The following is a 16,115-nucleotide window of genomic DNA, read 5'->3' on the forward strand; positions in this document are numbered from 1 at the left end:
CTGTATTCCTTCCCCATCAATTGTTCCACTTCCACGCACCGTTGGTGTTCAGCCTGCATTTCACACTGGAGCTCTCGAAAGCGGCCAATCTCCTTCCCCAGCAACTGTGGCAGTTTAAGCAGTTATTGTTGCTCAGTCTGCAGCTCATCCTAGAGCTTTTGACCTCTCACACAGAGCTTTTGGTTTCTGTTTGCAGCGCTATAAGAAAAACCCAGCCCACAGCCCCCAAAAGGAGAGCCACAGGGAACAGTAACTACTGTAACCCACCCTTCAAGGGTGTCGGTGGCTCTATACAAATCTGATCAGAATCCTGCCTACTACTCCAGACGTAATGGCAGTGACAAGGTCAAGATGTCCACATTATTACTGGGCAGATAGTAGAGGAACTGTGGAGCCAGAAACATTGTGCCATTCCTGTTTAATAAGAGTCTTGAAACGGCGGACAAGCAAACAGGCAGGAGAAATCCACTTCTCATGGCACAGGTGAACAAACAGCAAAAATGACCCCTCACAATGGTGGGCAGGCAATCTACAATCCACCCTGAGTCAAACTACCCGTCTTCTTACATAGGCTATGCACACGTGGCCCTGCCATGTGCTCACGCATAAATCATGCAAAGTGTGAGCGAGCAAGCCTAACACAGCTGTTTTCCCAATAGAAGAAACCTGCTTCCCCAATGAATTAAGTTGTTCAAAACGGGTTACGTTTTAAAATAAATATTAATAACTTCATTTTCTTCTCCCTCCTTCTAAATAAAATACCCTTTGTGAAAGAAGCCAACAAATATAAATGTTGTGACCCAACTGATACCATCAGTGAAAATTTGAACTTTGAAAAAACACACCTCTACTGGGCATGTGGTTTTTTTGTTCTGGGAGGAATACATGGAACTGGGGGGGGGGGGGGTGTCAGTGGAGAGTTATTGCTGCCCAAATCTCTTGGCTTAAGTGGGAGAAACTGGTACCTCAGGCCAGTCTTTGCTGTAAAACGAGAAAAGGACTGTGTGAGAGGGATGACAGGACTCTGGAAAAGAAAAACAGAATCATGCAACAGATGGTGGTGGTGGGAGGGCTGCTACACTTCCTCTGCTCAGATATCACATGATTTAAAAAGCAATATGAAAAAAGTGTTTTTCTACGTGAATGTCAGCGGTACAGACGACTCTTCTGTGTCCCCTGAGTAACGGTTAGCCTAGAATTCCACTGACACTAGCATGTCGGTTTCAGTCCAACTTCTGCCCTCCGCGGAGCGTTACTTCCTACCGACGTCATTAGTCAGAAAAACCAACTCATAAAACTTGAGGAACTAACTGTTCAAACGCTTTGCTTTCCTGATAAATGACAACAGACAAGGGCTAAACAGGAATTTCTCTGACAGCCCAATGCGCGAAAATCCCTACTATCCCCGTGAGCTCAGTCCGGCTCCCTCTGCCACTCCCGGAAGCGCCAGGAACAACGGGGGCGGTTACTGTGTGCGTCACACGCTAGCGCCGGAAGTTGGCTGTGACAAAACGTCGAGCCAGAATCCGTTTGGAAGTACCAGCGAGGAGTTTCTCTGTGTTTCGTGGGTAGGAGGCTGACTGGTTGGGATTTGGGTGTTGGTATTTGGGCCAGAACTGGAGAGACACTCGGAGCTTAAAGGTCCAGTGTGCACTTAGACTTGGGAGAGACGGTGGATAGAGCGGATGATGTTAGCCATTTGCCTGGCTTCTTTCAGCTTAGCTGTTTAGCTTTAGGGAGTGATTTCAGTATTCCCTCGTCTTCGGGTGCGTGTTCTCCTTGAGAGAAATAATTTTTGACTGTCCCCTACGGAATATTGGAAAATAGAACTTGTGCTTCTGCTAAATAAGAACTCAAGTTCTAAATTCCCCTGCCTCCTGGTAATCCTGCGCGTTAACTGCTCTAAGCCTGGGCTTCTTCATCTATAAGATGAGAGTAATACTTCCTAGGAGTGATGTAAAGAATATAATAAATAACATAGAGACGAAAATAACATTTGTGAGGTATATTTAATTTTGTCCAGTTTGGGGGTTAGTTTGCGATACGGTGTTTTCTGTTTGTTTCGTCCTTTAGACCTATGCGTAGTGTTTGAAAAAAACGGACTAAGAGCTTTTTAGCTTTCTCTGAGAAAAATTAGGTCTGGTTTGATCTGTGAGGAGCTCCTTTCAGATATTCAGTATTTTAATATTTCATTTTAGGGACTAACAATGGACACCCAGGAGGACGTCCGACCCCCAAAGGAGCAGCCAATGATATATATCTGTGGAGGTAAGAGTAGCACTTGCATAAAGTAAGAGTGTTTTACTCAAGTTTTTAAAAAATATTTTCTGTTTGGCTTAAATGAGTCACTGATCATTAAAGTCATAAATCAGAACACTTTAGTAACCATAAAAATCCTCTCAACATTTCATTTTCTCTACTAGAAAAAGTGTATGCCAAACTCTGTTTTCTTCCCCTCCTTAGCATTTTGGTAATAACACACATACCCTTGAGATTGAGTATATTTTATTTTAGTGGTTTTGGGTAGAAAATGTGGTTAAAAGATAATTTGCTAGTCTTTAATGTTTTCCTTTTAGATACTGAATTAATGTGTTTTCTTTTGTAGACTGTCACAGAGAAAATGAAATAAAATCCAGGGGTCCAATCAGATGCAGAGAATGTGGACACAGAATAATGTACAAGAAAAGGACTAAAAGATGTATCCTTTAAACCGTGCTTTCTAATATAAGGTAGGGGGAAGTTAATGGGTTAATAAAGAGTAATTTCTGGTAAAAATGGTAGTAACTTTTGGGTTACTCATAACAACAACAAAAAAGACACAATCAGCTTTTTCATGGACCAGTATGCCAGTGTGTAGTCACATACTATATAATCTGTGAACTATTTGATTTTTGTTCTCATTAGTCTATTTGTTAGGGAATGTGCATATAACTAAGTACTCATTTACTAAATTATAGAAAGACAAACACAAATAGGCTATGTATGCATGCTACCTAATGGACAAATGTAGGCTTACCATTTAGTCAAAAGACAGTGAGAAAATTGTTATATAGTAATTCACAATATATTTAAAATCAATGTTATCACTTTTAACATTGCTTCAGTGTAATAAAAATTGAAATGTGTTTTTAAAAATGTTTATTTCCAGTTTTCATTCTTAATGATATATTTTATACTTTTGAGCATTTTAGATTAAATAACAAACTAGCTTATTGTAAAGAGAAAGTGACTTCGAATATTAAGTCTTTTATATAATTTTTGAATACTTTTTTTGTCCTTAACGAACTTTAATACAGTGGTGGTGTTTGATGCTCGATGAAACATGGACAACAGAGGAATATCGTTCGCATTTGGATTTGCTGTTAATGTGTATAGCTTTTGATTAGTGTACTTATCTTATGAATAAAACTATACACATGATTTCATTTTAAGATACATTTAGGTGTCTTTTAATAGTTTACATAGATAAACTTGTTTGATTACATGATTTGTTATTTAATTTTATAGTATTTGTCATCCGACACAATGAGGCTCAAAAATGCTTCCCCAAACCACACATTTAATCAAAGCCTAGAATCGTTGGGGCCCCCGTTAAAAATAAAGATTTCTAGGACTCTCTAAAGGTCTGATTAAGTTCCTTGGAATCCATTGTCTTCTATTATCAACTGTTTGTGAAGTTTCTGGCATCATTTTATATGGAGTATATCAGTGCACTTACTGTCAGTGTGCATAGCATCATTTGGAATTACAGTTTTCATTTGTTAACTTGAAGTAGGCCTTTCTGTATGTGTTATATAATGCTTGACTCTTTTAAGTCTTGGATGAAGGAAAAGAAACTAATGGTTGCTTTCGGTAAGGGAAAATCACCCCCATGAAAAGAAGATGAAGACTATTAAGGCAGGTGCAGTTCCAGGTGTAATCATTCATTAAAGTAAAAAGATCTGCTCTCAAGGTTTAAAAAGAATAGTTATTGGTTTACACTGAATTACTCTTTAAAACATTTATCTTGATCTTAAGAGATCTTGATAATCCGATACCACATCATCAGTTCCAGGATTTCGTCATTATGTAATGTCATGTTGGCCTCCCTTGACATTAATGTTAAAGATCTGAAATATTTATATTGTTATTAGTAGCTGTGTGTGACTCTGACATTCAAAAAATTATGCTATTTTTAAAGAACACCGGTATTTACTACCATTCTCAAATACTAAGTTCTATATATTTGTTATATGCTATACAAAGTACCACCATGCTCAGATATTTATTTATTTATTTATTTGTTTGTTTATTTATTTATTTATTTATTTGGCAGACATAGAGTCAGAGAGAAGGATAGATAGGGACAGAGAGACAGGAAGGGAGAGAGATGAGAAACATCAATTCTTCGTTGTGGTTCCTTAGTTGTCCATTGATTGATTTCTCATATGTGCCTTGACTGGGGGCTACATTAGACCAAGTGACCCCTTGCTCGAGCCAGTGACCTTTGTACTCAAGCTGGTGAGCCTTGCTCAAACCCGATGAGCCAGCGCTCAAACTGGCGACCTCAGGGTCTCTAACCCGGGTCCTCTGCGTCCCAGTCCAATGCTCTATCCACTGTGCCATAGCCTGGTCAGGCCATGCTCAGATTTTTAAAGAGTGCTTCCTTAGTTCAGGTTTTCCTTTAGTCATCGCTTTCATAATTTTGTTATTCTGCCGTATTCTTTCTTGACCTTGTCACTTTTAGACAAGAGCATTCCAACAAATAAGGTATCTCTTTATGACAGTCCCTTAAACATAATGGTGCTATTAACTGCTCTAATTCCACCACATTTCCCTTGGGTATCAGTAATTTAATTGAATATTGTTATTTCGTTAACTAGACAGCTGGTAAAGACAAAGTATTACTACTGGAACTTATAGCCATGGAGAACTCCGTGTCTCCATCTATGAAATGGAAGTAATTTTATCTCTTGCTTATCTGGGTTGTTTTAAGAAAAAAATATGGTGAAATAGATATAAAATTGCTTTTAAAAGATTGTTTTGAATAGTGCTCTGTAAATATAAAAATCTGCTTGAAGTTCACACATAACTTTTTCCTATTAAGCTGCTTACCACGACCGAACTTTCATATCCATGAGAAAAGCATGGAAATTGGTTCACATCCAGCCTGCTACTCAGTGATAGGCCAGTAAATGTTATTTTTTTCAACTTCAGATTCATTATCAAAGGAAGAATTAATGATGATCAGTATAGTGCTTTCAAACTCTAAGCTATCTTTGAAGATTGAAGGTATGAAAAAATTCACACATACTTGATGAAATAAGAAGCAACCAGTCTTCTTTTCTTCTTTTTTCTAAGTTAGAGGAGGAGAGATAGACAGACTCCGGCATGTTCCCCTTCCCTGATCCACCTGGCTACCGGCCTCTGATGCTCCGCCCACATGGGGCCATGCTCGCAACTGAGCTGTTTTTTTAAGCATATGAGCAGGAGTCTCTAGGGAGCCATCCTCAGCGCCCAGGACTAACAGCCTTGAATCAGTTGAGCCATGGCTGCAGGAGAAGCGAGAGAAAAAGGGAGGAGAAGGGGTGGTGAAGCAGTTGGTTGCTTCTCCTCTGTGCCCTGACCTAGAATCAAGCCCAGACATCCACATACCAGGACAATGCTCTACCACTGAGCCAACCAGCCAGGACCAGAAATAACCAGTCTTAAGGAAGAATATGTCCCTTGTTAGCTGGCAGTGTAACTTTTTTTTTTTTTTAGAGACAGAGGGACAGATAGGGAAGACAGGAAGGGAGAAAGATGAGAAGCATAAATTATTTGTTGCAGCATCCAAATTGTTGATTGTTTTCTCATGTGCATTGACCAGGGGGCTACTACAGCAGAGCGAGTGACCCCTTGCTCAAGCCAGCGACATTGGGCTCAAACTAGTGACCTTGGGCTTTAAGCCAGTGATCTTTGGGCTCAAGCCAGCGATCATGGAGTCATGTCTGTTATCCGATGCTCAAGCCAGTGACCTTGCACTCAAGCTGAATGAGCCCGTGATTAAGCCAGCAATATTGGTGTTTCCAACCTGGATCCTCTGTCCCAGTCTGACACTGTTCACTGCGACACCACCTGGTCGCCTGGTCAAGCAGCAGTGTTATTTTACCAGCATTCACTTTCCTTGTTTGTACAATAGGCATGAAGTAATGGTACCTATTTCAAGGGTATGTTGCAAGATAAAATAATTCATGAAAGCTCACTCCAATATTAACCTGTGTTTATTTCTACCATTACTGTAAATATTATCATATTACACACATGATTGTTACTGACCTTAGGATTAATCTCCAGCTACTAGTTTTCCTGTCTGCTGTAGTCTTCAGATTGCTGTTACAAAAATTCAGATTTCATGGTACTGTCCTGCTGAAAGTCCTCAGTGGCTCCCAATTTTGTTAAAATAAAAATGATTGGGACTAATGGATTTGGTCCTTGATAATCTGACTCCTACCCCTGTCACCACTTCAACCTGCCCCTCAACTTTTGGTTCTAAGGAGAAATTTGCAGTTCTTTAGGCAAGTAAGGGGCCTTTTTTCTTTTCTTTTTTTAAAGGAGTTTTTTTTTTTAGATTTGTATTCATTTTTAGAGAGAGAGAGAAGAGAGGGAGGAGCAGGAAGCATCAACTCCCATATGTGCCTTGACCAGGCAAGCCCAGGATTTTGAACCAGCAACCTCAGCATTCCAGGTCGATGCTTTATCCACTGCGCCACCACAGGTCAGGCTTCTTTCCTTCTTACATGTCCTTTTCCCATGCTTTTCTCTCTGCCTGACATGACCTTTTCTGGTGTTCTTCACCAGCATCAGAAGTTTGAAGGATTGTTTATTGTCTTCTAGCTTGCCGTATTGTTGAGAAGTCCAAAACTAGTCTTACTCTTAATCCTCTGTATGTGACCCACTTTCTGGAAACAGTTTTTGCCAGTGTACTGAAATTTTACAGTGTGTGCCTTTGTATGCTGCTTTTCCACTGCTTTGGTCACTTGGGTACTTTCAATCTGGAAACAAAAGCTCTTTGGTTATTGGGTAAATTTTTTTGTATTATTTAATAACTTCCTACCCTCAATCTTCTCTTTTCTCTAGATCTTTTTAAAAAAATTAGCATTAGACTTAATTAATCTTTCTCATCTTTTTTATTGTCTTTGTGTGTGTGTGTGTGTGTGTGTGTGTGTGTGTGTGTGTGACAGAGACAGTCAGAGAGACAGATAGGGACAGAGACACAGGAAGGGAGAGAGATGAGAAGCATCAATTCTTTGTTGCAGCATCTTTGTTGTTCATTGACTGCTCTCATATGTGCCTTGACCGGGGGGCTACAGCAGACTGACCCCTTCCTTGAGCCAGCGACCTTGGGCTCAAGCTAGCAAGCCTTGCTCAAACCAGATGAGCCTGTGCTCAAGCTGGTGACCTCGAGTTCTCGAACCTGTGTCCTCCACTTCCCAGTCCGACGCTCTATCCACTGCGCTACCACCTGGTCAGGCTCTTTTTCTCTTTAGCGAGAGCGCAAGGTGGGAAATGAGAGATGAGAAGCATTAACTTGTAGTTGCAGCACTTTAGCTGTTCATTGATGGCTTCTCATATGTGCATTGACAGACGATGGGGGCTCTAGCTGAGCCAGTGACCTCTTGCTCAAGCCAGTGACCTTAGTCTTCAATCTGGTGACCCCGCGTTCAAGCTGGTGAGCCTGTGCTCAAACCATTGACCTCCGTGGTTTTGAACCTGGGACCTCCGTGTCCCAGATTGATGCTCTAGCCACTGTTCCATGACTGGTCAGACTCATCTTTTGTTTTTTGTTTTTCTTTCATTCTCTTCTGTAAAGCTTTCTTCATCACTACTTTCAAGTCCATTTATTAGGTTTTCATCTCTGGTATAATTTTAATTTCTAAGTTTAGTTTTTCTTTGACTATATATCTATATATATTTTTAATTGTATATATATGTCAACAAACATGAAGATTATATATAATATATATATTTATAGATATATATAGATATATATAGCTCCATGTTTCTTGAATGCAAACTGAAGACCATTGTGGTAATTCTCATTTGCCTCCATAGTCTTTTACCTTCAAGTTGCTTTTTATCCTTTTTCAGTTGGCATAAATATTTCTGTACAGCCTGACTGGTGGTGCAGTGGATAGAGCATTGACCTAGAACACTGAGGTCACAGTTTTGAAACCCTAGGCTTGCCTGGTCAAAGCACATTCAAGAAGCAATCAATGAGCAACTAAAGTGAAGCAACTATGAGTTGACACTTCTTGTTCCACCTTCTCTGTCCCCTCTCTCTGTAAAATCAATATGTATAATATCTTAATTATATATATGGACATAATTAGAACCAGAAAAAAATGAGTGAAAATAAAATTACCAGGCATATGGAATTACAGTTCTTTTCCCAAATATTCAAAGGCTCTCTTTCTATGCTGTAAGTAAAATATGAAGTTACAGTAGGCTGAGTGTTTTAGACTTAGGACATAGTTTTTAATGAAGTTTGCTGACTAGAATGAGGTGTATAGTGCCTTTATATGCTCTGGGGCACATTCTCCAAGAGAAAGAATTTAGTAAACAACCTAAGAATTACTCTAAAGTTTGAAATTGGGTATACAGACAAGCAAATTCAATTTCCAATGCTGGTAATGGGAATAGATAAGTATAATTAGTCATATTTTAACATTAGCATTTTTTCCTTGTCGGTTTATAATGTATGTGCAAAGGGGGAAGAGAAATACATTTACTGGAATATTATGTGTCATCATTCGTATTAGGCGCTTCATATTCCAACTAGTCGGAAATTATAAAACTGAAAAATAATTTCCCCACAAATGTTGTTTTATTTATCTGAACTGTAGTATTTCTTAACTTTTGTGAAGAAGCGCCCAGTACGTGTATGACTCATAACCAGCACTCAGAAAATGTTGAATATATGAAAAGGAAGAGGGAATCTTCATGTACTCTTCTGAATAAAGGGGACGAAGTAAATCGAGGTTGTAGTGTAGATAATCCTGACCTTTTGTCTCTGTAATTTAGTATGAGTAGATGTCAGTTTACCTTGCAGGTAGTACAATAATCCAGAAGAGTAACTTCATCTGAAACAAAATGAAAAGGAGAGAAACGAGAACCCTCACAGTCCCATCATCATTATTTCTCCCCTAACGGTCCCTGTTCCTGGTGAAGCTGGAGCCTATATGGCCAGTATTCAGAATAGCAGGTCCGGGACTAGCCAATCATCCCGCAGAGAGCCTAATCTCCGCCCCCGGCGATCAGCCCCTCGCCCTCCGTGCAACACGCCCCCCTCTGCACCTGCCGCGCAGCTGGTCAGCTTGGCGGTGGCCGGGTCTGAGAACCAGGTGAGTACCTTCCCGCTGGAGTGAGCTCTGTCTGCCAGAGCAGTTCCTTTCTCCGAGCCGGGGTGAAAGGCGGATGAGGAGCAAATGCACTGTGGGACTCGAGCGAGGGAGCGCGGTGTGGTGTGAACGTCTTTCCTGGTTGGGGAAAGAAATCGGCGAACTTTGTTTCCATAGATGTTGGGGTGGGGTCGCAACTCTGAGGTTCCCGAGACCCTCCAGGGGCGACAAGTTCTGGTGACCAAAGCCAGGGGATGGGGAGCAATTTACTAGGGTCCTAATGTATCCCTTGACCGTTGTGGGTTGGCAGTGTAGAGCGTCGGCATCGATGCTAGACCCTCCACCCTTTCGGGCTCCGTAGTACATAGAAACCGTTGCTACGGCCGGAGGGTGAAGTTTCCTTTCGGGCTCGGTTGTACATAGAAACCGTTGCTACGACCAAGGACTGCGTTTCCTTTCGGCCGAGGCAGGGGGCGCTTGGCCCTGTGGATGCCGGAAAGCTTAGGAGGAAGATGGGCGGGGTAACGATTTTCCTGTTACTAGTTCATCGCATTTTCCACTGGAGGTATTATTATTATTACTTTTCCTTTTTTTCTGAAGCTGGAAACGGGGAGAGACAGTCAGACAGACTCCCGCATGCGCCCGACCGGGATCCACCCGGCACGCCCACCAGGGGGCGATGCTCTGCCCCTCCGGGGCGTCGCTCTGCCGCGACCAGAGCCACTCTAGCGCCTGGGGCAGAGGCCAAGGAGCCATCCCCAGCACCTGGGCCATCTTTGCTCCAATGGAGCCTTGGCTGCAGGAGGGAAGCAAATGGGCGCTTCTCCTATGTGCCCTGGCCGGGAATCGAACCCGGGTCCCCCGCACGCCAGGCCGACGCTCTACCGCTGAGCCAACCCGCCAGGGCCCACTGGAGGTATTATTGATAAACCCAGTAAGAAATATAGGAAATGGATATGGATCAGGACGATGAGGAGGAAATTAAATGTAACTGGGACCAAAGGTTTTCCTATTCAGAGACAAATGAAAACATGTGGGAGAGTTGTAATGAGAGCAAATCAAGTATTGTATAACTTGTATTTTAGAACTTGAGAATTAATGTTTAGTGGTCTTGAGAATGTGTATCCCACCAAAAAATGGTAGTTTTCAAAAATAATTCTCAGAGAAATGTAAAAGTGTCCAGAATGAAATTTGTCCGACTAGGTAAGAGATGGGTATCATTTCAAATGTTTTTCACTATATTTTATTCAAATCATAAAATCTCAGGGGTTTCAAGATACCTTTAATTTGAGGTAATCTATTTTCATCCCACTAGATCAGGGGTAGTCAACCTTTTTATACCTACCACCCACTTTTGTATCTCTGTTAGTAGTAAAATTTTCTAATCGCCCACCAGTTCCACAGTAATGGTGATTTATAAAGTAGGGAAGTAACTTTACTTTATAAAATTTATAAAGCAGAGTTACAGCAAGTTAAAGCATATAATAATAATTACTTACCAAGTACTTTATGTCAGATATTTGCTGTATGGCAGCATAAATCTTTATAAAACAACTTACTTGCATTGCCCACTTTCTCGCCCTCATTGTTAAATCTATCTTTTTATTTATACTTTGGTTGCTCTGCTACCGCCCACCATGAAAGCTGGAACGCCCACTAGTGGGTGGTAGGGACCAGGTTGACTACCACTACATTAGATGCTTAAATCTCTCCCATCAAAGATCCTTCAGCTCTTTGGAAAATTCTCCTAAGGCAACTGATTCTATTCTGGGCAGCATCAATAACTTAAATGTTTTTGTTTTGTTTTGTTTTAGAGAGATAGACAGAAAAGGAAGGAGAGAGATTGAGAAGCATCAACTCATAGTTGCGGCACCTTAGTTCTTCATTGATTGCTTTCTCATATGTACCTTGACCAGGGGCTCCAGCTGGGCCAGTGACCCCTTTGCTCAAGCCAGCAACCATAAGTTTGTGTCTGTGATCCCACGCTCAAGCCAGCGACCCTACACTCAAGCTGGTGAGCCTGCACTTAAGCCAGCAACCTCAAGGTTTCGAATCTGGGTGGTCAGTTTCCAGGCTGACTTCCTATTCACTGCCCCACTGCCTGGTCAGGCTAAAGGTTCTTTATGTTGCTTTCCTGTAACTTACTTTTAAAGTTGTCCATGTAATGAGAGATATTCACCATACTGGATCCTGTCGGTATGATGTGAGAGCCACAACCTCATATCTTGGCTGTGTGTCATCCAAATGCTGAAGAAGTGTTATCTGTGTTCTATACCCAAGTCAAAGCCAGCAGGTATATGGAGGTGAAGCTGATAGAGCATCCCTTTTTTCTGCGGAGGTCCGATACATGACCAGACTTTCAGAGGACTCATGCTGAAGGAAATTCTTAAAATAAATTAGACCCATTGTTGCTACTTATTTTAAAATTTATCACTGAGTATGTTTTAGTGCACATTTTTAAAAATGTGCACTAAAAATCTTTGGCGGTGACTCTCATTAAGAAATATATTTTTCTTTACAACATGTGCATTTATATGTACACATCTTTATAGTATCTGTTTTTATAGACACTAAATAAAAGTTCTGCAGAGCAATATTAACTTTAATGGTATATTCTATTTCAATGTGAAAAAATGCTGGTTGAAGCTCGCCAAACTGGTTTCATGGGTTGCCACTTGCAATTTGAAAAGCATGGGTATGATGATTGAGTATGTAGGTATTAGCTGCCTACTGAGATTCAAATCCTCATTTCACTGCTTATAGCTCTATGACCTTGAGCATTTCACATACTTGAAACATCAGCTCCCTCATCTGTAAAATGGAAGCCATTATTAATATCCTTCATTAGAGTGGTTTTGGAGATTACCATATTCCCCCATGTATAAGATGCACTGTTTTTTTAAAAAAACCTGGGGTCTAAAATCTGGGTGCGTCTTATACAGTGGTTGTAGCTTTTTTTACTTGCATTCTCCACTTTTTCGCCCTCGTTGTTAAAGACAGTGATTCATTATCAGACACAGATGAGGACAAGCTAATGGATGAGAGTTTTGACAGTGACGAGGAGTTGTATGAATTTTTTTTTCTTTCTTTTTTTTTCTTCTGTATTTTTCTGAAGCCGGAAACGGGGAGGGATAGTCAGACAGACTCCCGCATGCGCCGGACCGGGATCCACCCAGCACGCCCACCAGGGGGCGACGCTCTACCCACTAGGGGGCGATGCTCTGCCCCTCCGGGGCGTCACTCTGTTGCGACCAGAGCCACTCTAGCACCTGGGGCAGAGGAGCCATCCCCAGCACCCGGGCCATCTTTGCTCCAGTGGAGCCTCGGCTGAGGAAGGGGAAGAGAGAGACAGAGAGGAAGGAGAGGGGGAGGGGTGGAGAAGCAGATGGGCGCTTCTCCTGTGTGCCCTGGCCAGGAATCGAACCCGGGACTTCTGCACGCCAGGTCGACGCTCTACCACTGAGCCAACCGGCCAGGGCCAGAGTTGTATGAATTTTATGTTGAATAAAACTTGAGTTTAATAACTTTATGTAATATATTTGTTTTCAAATTTCGGGTCCCCAAATTAAGATGTGTCTTATACATGGGAAAATATAGTGAGATAATTCCTAATGTATAAAAATTCAGCTCCATAAATGTTGACTGTTAGTACTGTTCTTTGCTTAAAATAAAACCAACCTGATGCCATAGCTGAAGGTTGAAATGAGGTACTAGATGAATTACAGTGGTGTCCAGCACATATTAAAAACTATATATTTGTTACTGTTACTATCACCATCATCATTAGTAGTGGTATCATTAGAATGAAAGTGCAAAGCCTCCTTATTCCCAATTTAATTTAGCAAGTGTTTTTTTTTTCCTTTTAACAGAGGCAGAGAGAGTCAGAGAGGGATAGACAGGGACAGACAGACAGGAACAGAGAGATGAGAAGCATCAATCATTAGTTTTTCGTTGCGCATTGTGACACCTTAGTTGTTCATTGATTGCTTTCTCATATGTGCCTTGACCGCGGGCCTTCAGCAGACCGAGTCACCCCTTGCTCTAGCCAGCAACCCTGGGTCCAAGCTGGTGAGCTTTGCTCAAACCAGATGAGCCCGCGCTCAAGCTGGCAACCTCAGGGTCTTGAACCTGGGTCCTCCGCATCCCAGTCTGACGCTCTATCCACTGCGCCACTGCCTGGTCAGGCAGCAAGTGTTTTTTAAGAGGTATAAAGCACTACTTATGTTATTCCTGAAGATATAAAGATGAATAAAGTAAGAGTTCACAATCTAGAAAAGCAGAAAGAGAAACAGCTCTGTGCTATTGTTGTAAGGTACCAAAAAGCTGAAAAATTAATATTGATATTCTAGGAGGAAAGGTTAGGCTTTCCTGCCTCATCCTTCCTTTGGAATAGGGGAGTGATTGCCTGGCCCCTGGCAATCACTGAATTGCTTTTTACTGCTACTGATTTGCATTTTCTAGACTTATATAAATATGATCATTTGTTTCTGGCTTCTTTCACTTAGCATAATAGTTTTGAGATTCATTTATGTTGTTGCATGTGTCCATAGTTTACTCCTTTTAATTGCTGAACAGTATTAAATTGTATGGATATCTCACAGTTTATTTAACCATTCACCAGTTGATGAATGTTCTCCAAAGTAGCAATTCTTCCAGAAATGGAATGTAGAAGTTTCTGGCTTGCAAGAACAATGCGCTAACATTTAGCTTTAAATCTAAAACAAAGGTTAACGGAAAAACTTCTTCTCTTTCAATGGGAATCAGAATTTACATACCACCTTGCATTGATTGTTGTTTCTCCCCCTTCCTGGAATCTTGAGAGTAAAATACCTCTAGGCTGGTGACGGAAGATGAACGCTAAAACAGTGGTCCCCAAACCGCGGACCAGTACCCGTCCGTGGGCCATTTGGTACCAGTCCGCAGAGAAAGAATAAATAACTTACATTATTTCCGTTTTATTTACATTTAAGTCTGAACGATGTTTTATTTTTAAAAAATGACCATATTCCATCTGTTACATCCGTCTAAGACTCACTCTTGACACTTGTCTCAGTCACGTGATACATTTATCTGTCCCACCCTAAAGGCTGGTCTGTGAAAATATTTTCTGACATTAAACTGGTCCGTGGCCCAAAAAGAGTTGGGGACCACTGCCCTAAAAGATTTGTAAACATCTTTGATTGTGTTACCTTGAAAGTCTTAATGTTTCTGTGTGTCCCCTAAACAAATGTCAGTTTGTGCCATACTGTCATACTCTCCCCAACCCGTGTGTGATCAAGGGTATATAAACTGGCCCCTGAGATATATTGGGGACTGCACAATTTGGGTTTGCTGCCCTGTGTCAGCCATATGCAGCCGGCATATTTAATAAATCTCCTCCTTTAATAAAACTCTTCAAAATTCATCTGAACTGGGTGTCTCTACATAAACCCAATGGAGTGAGGTATGGTGGCTTTCAGAATCTGGGGTTCGGTGCTTTATAACACTATGAGAAAGGTATGCACAGAGTGCCATTAAAGCACAGATCTGGGAGCTGTTCATTGATGGGTGTGGGCTACAGGGAATCAGGAAGAGGGTGATGTTAAGGAGAGTTACAGAGAGGGGGTTATTTTTGTGCTGAACTACCACAAAAGCTTTGGAAATTAAACAGCTAAAGTAGAAATAGGTCATTGAAGTCAACATTAAAAGATATCCTAAAAAGCTGTTTGAGTACAAAAGCTGATGAGAATATGCCACCCTTTAAAGCAGGGGTCTCAAACTCAACTCAGCATGTGGGCCGCAGAGTAAGATCACAGCCGTTCGGCGGGCCGCACTAGGTCTACAAAAGGCAACTGTTATGCAACACTTTTCTTGAACTTCGTGGATTAGTCTGCGGGCCGCACAAAATTGTTCGGCGGGCCGCATGTGGCCCGCGGGCCGCGAGTTTGAGACCCCCTGCTTTAAAGGAAAAAATTGATGGTGATTGTAAAGCCAATAGCCACGGCCACCATCACAGCCGCCTGGCCCATGCAGGTTCACATTTGATTCGGACAGACAGTAATGAAAGAATGGAGCCAAGAACTGGTGGGCTGCCTGACCAGGCGGTGGCGCAGTGGATAGAGTGTCGGACTGGGATGCAGAGGACCCAGGTTCGAAACCCCGAGGTTACCAGCTTCAGCGCGGTCTCATCTGGTTTGAGCATAAAAGCCCACCAACTTGAACCCAAGTTGGCTCCAGCAAGGGGTCACTCGGTCTGCTGAAGGCCTGCGGTCAAGGCACATATGAGAAAGCAATCAATGAACATCTAAGGTGTTGCAATGCGCAATGAAAAACTGATGATTGACGCTTCTCATCTCTCTCCGTTCCTGTCTGTCTGTCCCTGTCTATCCCTCTCTCTGACTCTCTCTCTGTCTCTGTAAAAAAAAAAAAAAAAAAGAACTGGTGGGCTATCACCTTTATCCTAGCTTGCACCTGGCGGGCAAGAAATACACACAGTGGGAAAACACTTCCCTTCCCATTCAGGGCTCCCAATGCCACTGACTTATCTGAGTTTCCTAGAATCAAAGGTTTGTACCTTACCAGCCTTATTCACCTCTGTTCCCCATCTTCTCTCTGCACAAATTCTGCACAAACTGGCTTCTCCTTCAGCACTCTGCCATCTTGGCTGCTTCTCCACTACTCCACGTGACCTTTATCTGCTCTCTTTTCTCTGCTCTCTCCTCTAATGCTAATCTCAGGAACCTAGAGAGTGCAAGCTCCCAGTCTGCCCCATTTTAT

General features: G+C 41.9%; 1 protein-coding gene and 1 long non-coding RNA gene across 5 annotated transcripts; both read left to right on the forward strand.

The window, feature by feature from the left end:
- Positions 1-1,486: 1,486 nt before the first annotated feature.
- On the forward strand, positions 1,487-3,435 carry LOC136401273 (DNA-directed RNA polymerases I, II, and III subunit RPABC4). 4 transcript variants are annotated; one of them, XM_066379229.1, is made up of 4 exons: positions 1,487-1,564; positions 2,199-2,268; positions 2,606-2,698; positions 3,297-3,435. In XM_066379229.1, the coding sequence occupies exons 2-4, from the start codon at positions 2,208-2,210 to the stop codon at positions 3,317-3,319; spliced, it is 177 nt and encodes a 58-aa protein (XP_066235326.1). In that variant the 5' UTR covers positions 1,487-1,564; positions 2,199-2,207; the 3' UTR covers positions 3,320-3,435. The 4 variants fall into 4 exon arrangements, with proteins under 4 accessions (XP_066235326.1, XP_066235325.1, XP_066235327.1 ...); XM_066379228.1 differs by having other exon boundaries at positions 1,489-1,568; XM_066379230.1 differs by having other exon boundaries at positions 1,503-1,641.
- Positions 3,436-10,139: 6,704 nt separating this feature from the next.
- On the forward strand, positions 10,140-12,524 carry LOC136401277 (uncharacterized). The gene is made up of 3 exons (XR_010750490.1): positions 10,140-10,275; positions 11,174-11,373; positions 12,475-12,524. It is a non-coding gene; the product is annotated as an uncharacterized lncRNA (long non-coding RNA).
- The last annotated feature ends 3,591 nt before the right edge of the window (positions 12,525-16,115 follow it).

Source organism: Saccopteryx leptura, chromosome 3 (genome assembly GCF_036850995.1).
Source record: "Saccopteryx leptura isolate mSacLep1 chromosome 3, mSacLep1_pri_phased_curated, whole genome shotgun sequence".
In the NCBI taxonomy this organism is placed as follows: Eukaryota; Metazoa; Chordata; class Mammalia; order Chiroptera; family Emballonuridae; genus Saccopteryx; species Saccopteryx leptura.

What these genes read in the sequence shown, in the direction of transcription:
- LOC136401273 (XM_066379229.1), top strand. Translation starts at nt 2,208, where the DNA reads ATGGACACCCAGGAGGACGTCCGACCCCCAAAGGAGCAGCCAATGATA. An exon ending in AATGATATATATCTGTGGAG is followed by an intron (nt 2,269 to 2,605) that starts GTAAGAGTAGCA and finishes TTTCTTTTGTAG; the next exon opens with ACTGTCACAGAGAAAATGAA. An exon ending in CAAGAAAAGGACTAAAAGAT is followed by an intron (nt 2,699 to 3,296) that starts GTATCCTTTAAA and finishes ACTTTAATACAG; the next exon opens with TGGTGGTGTTTGATGCTCGA.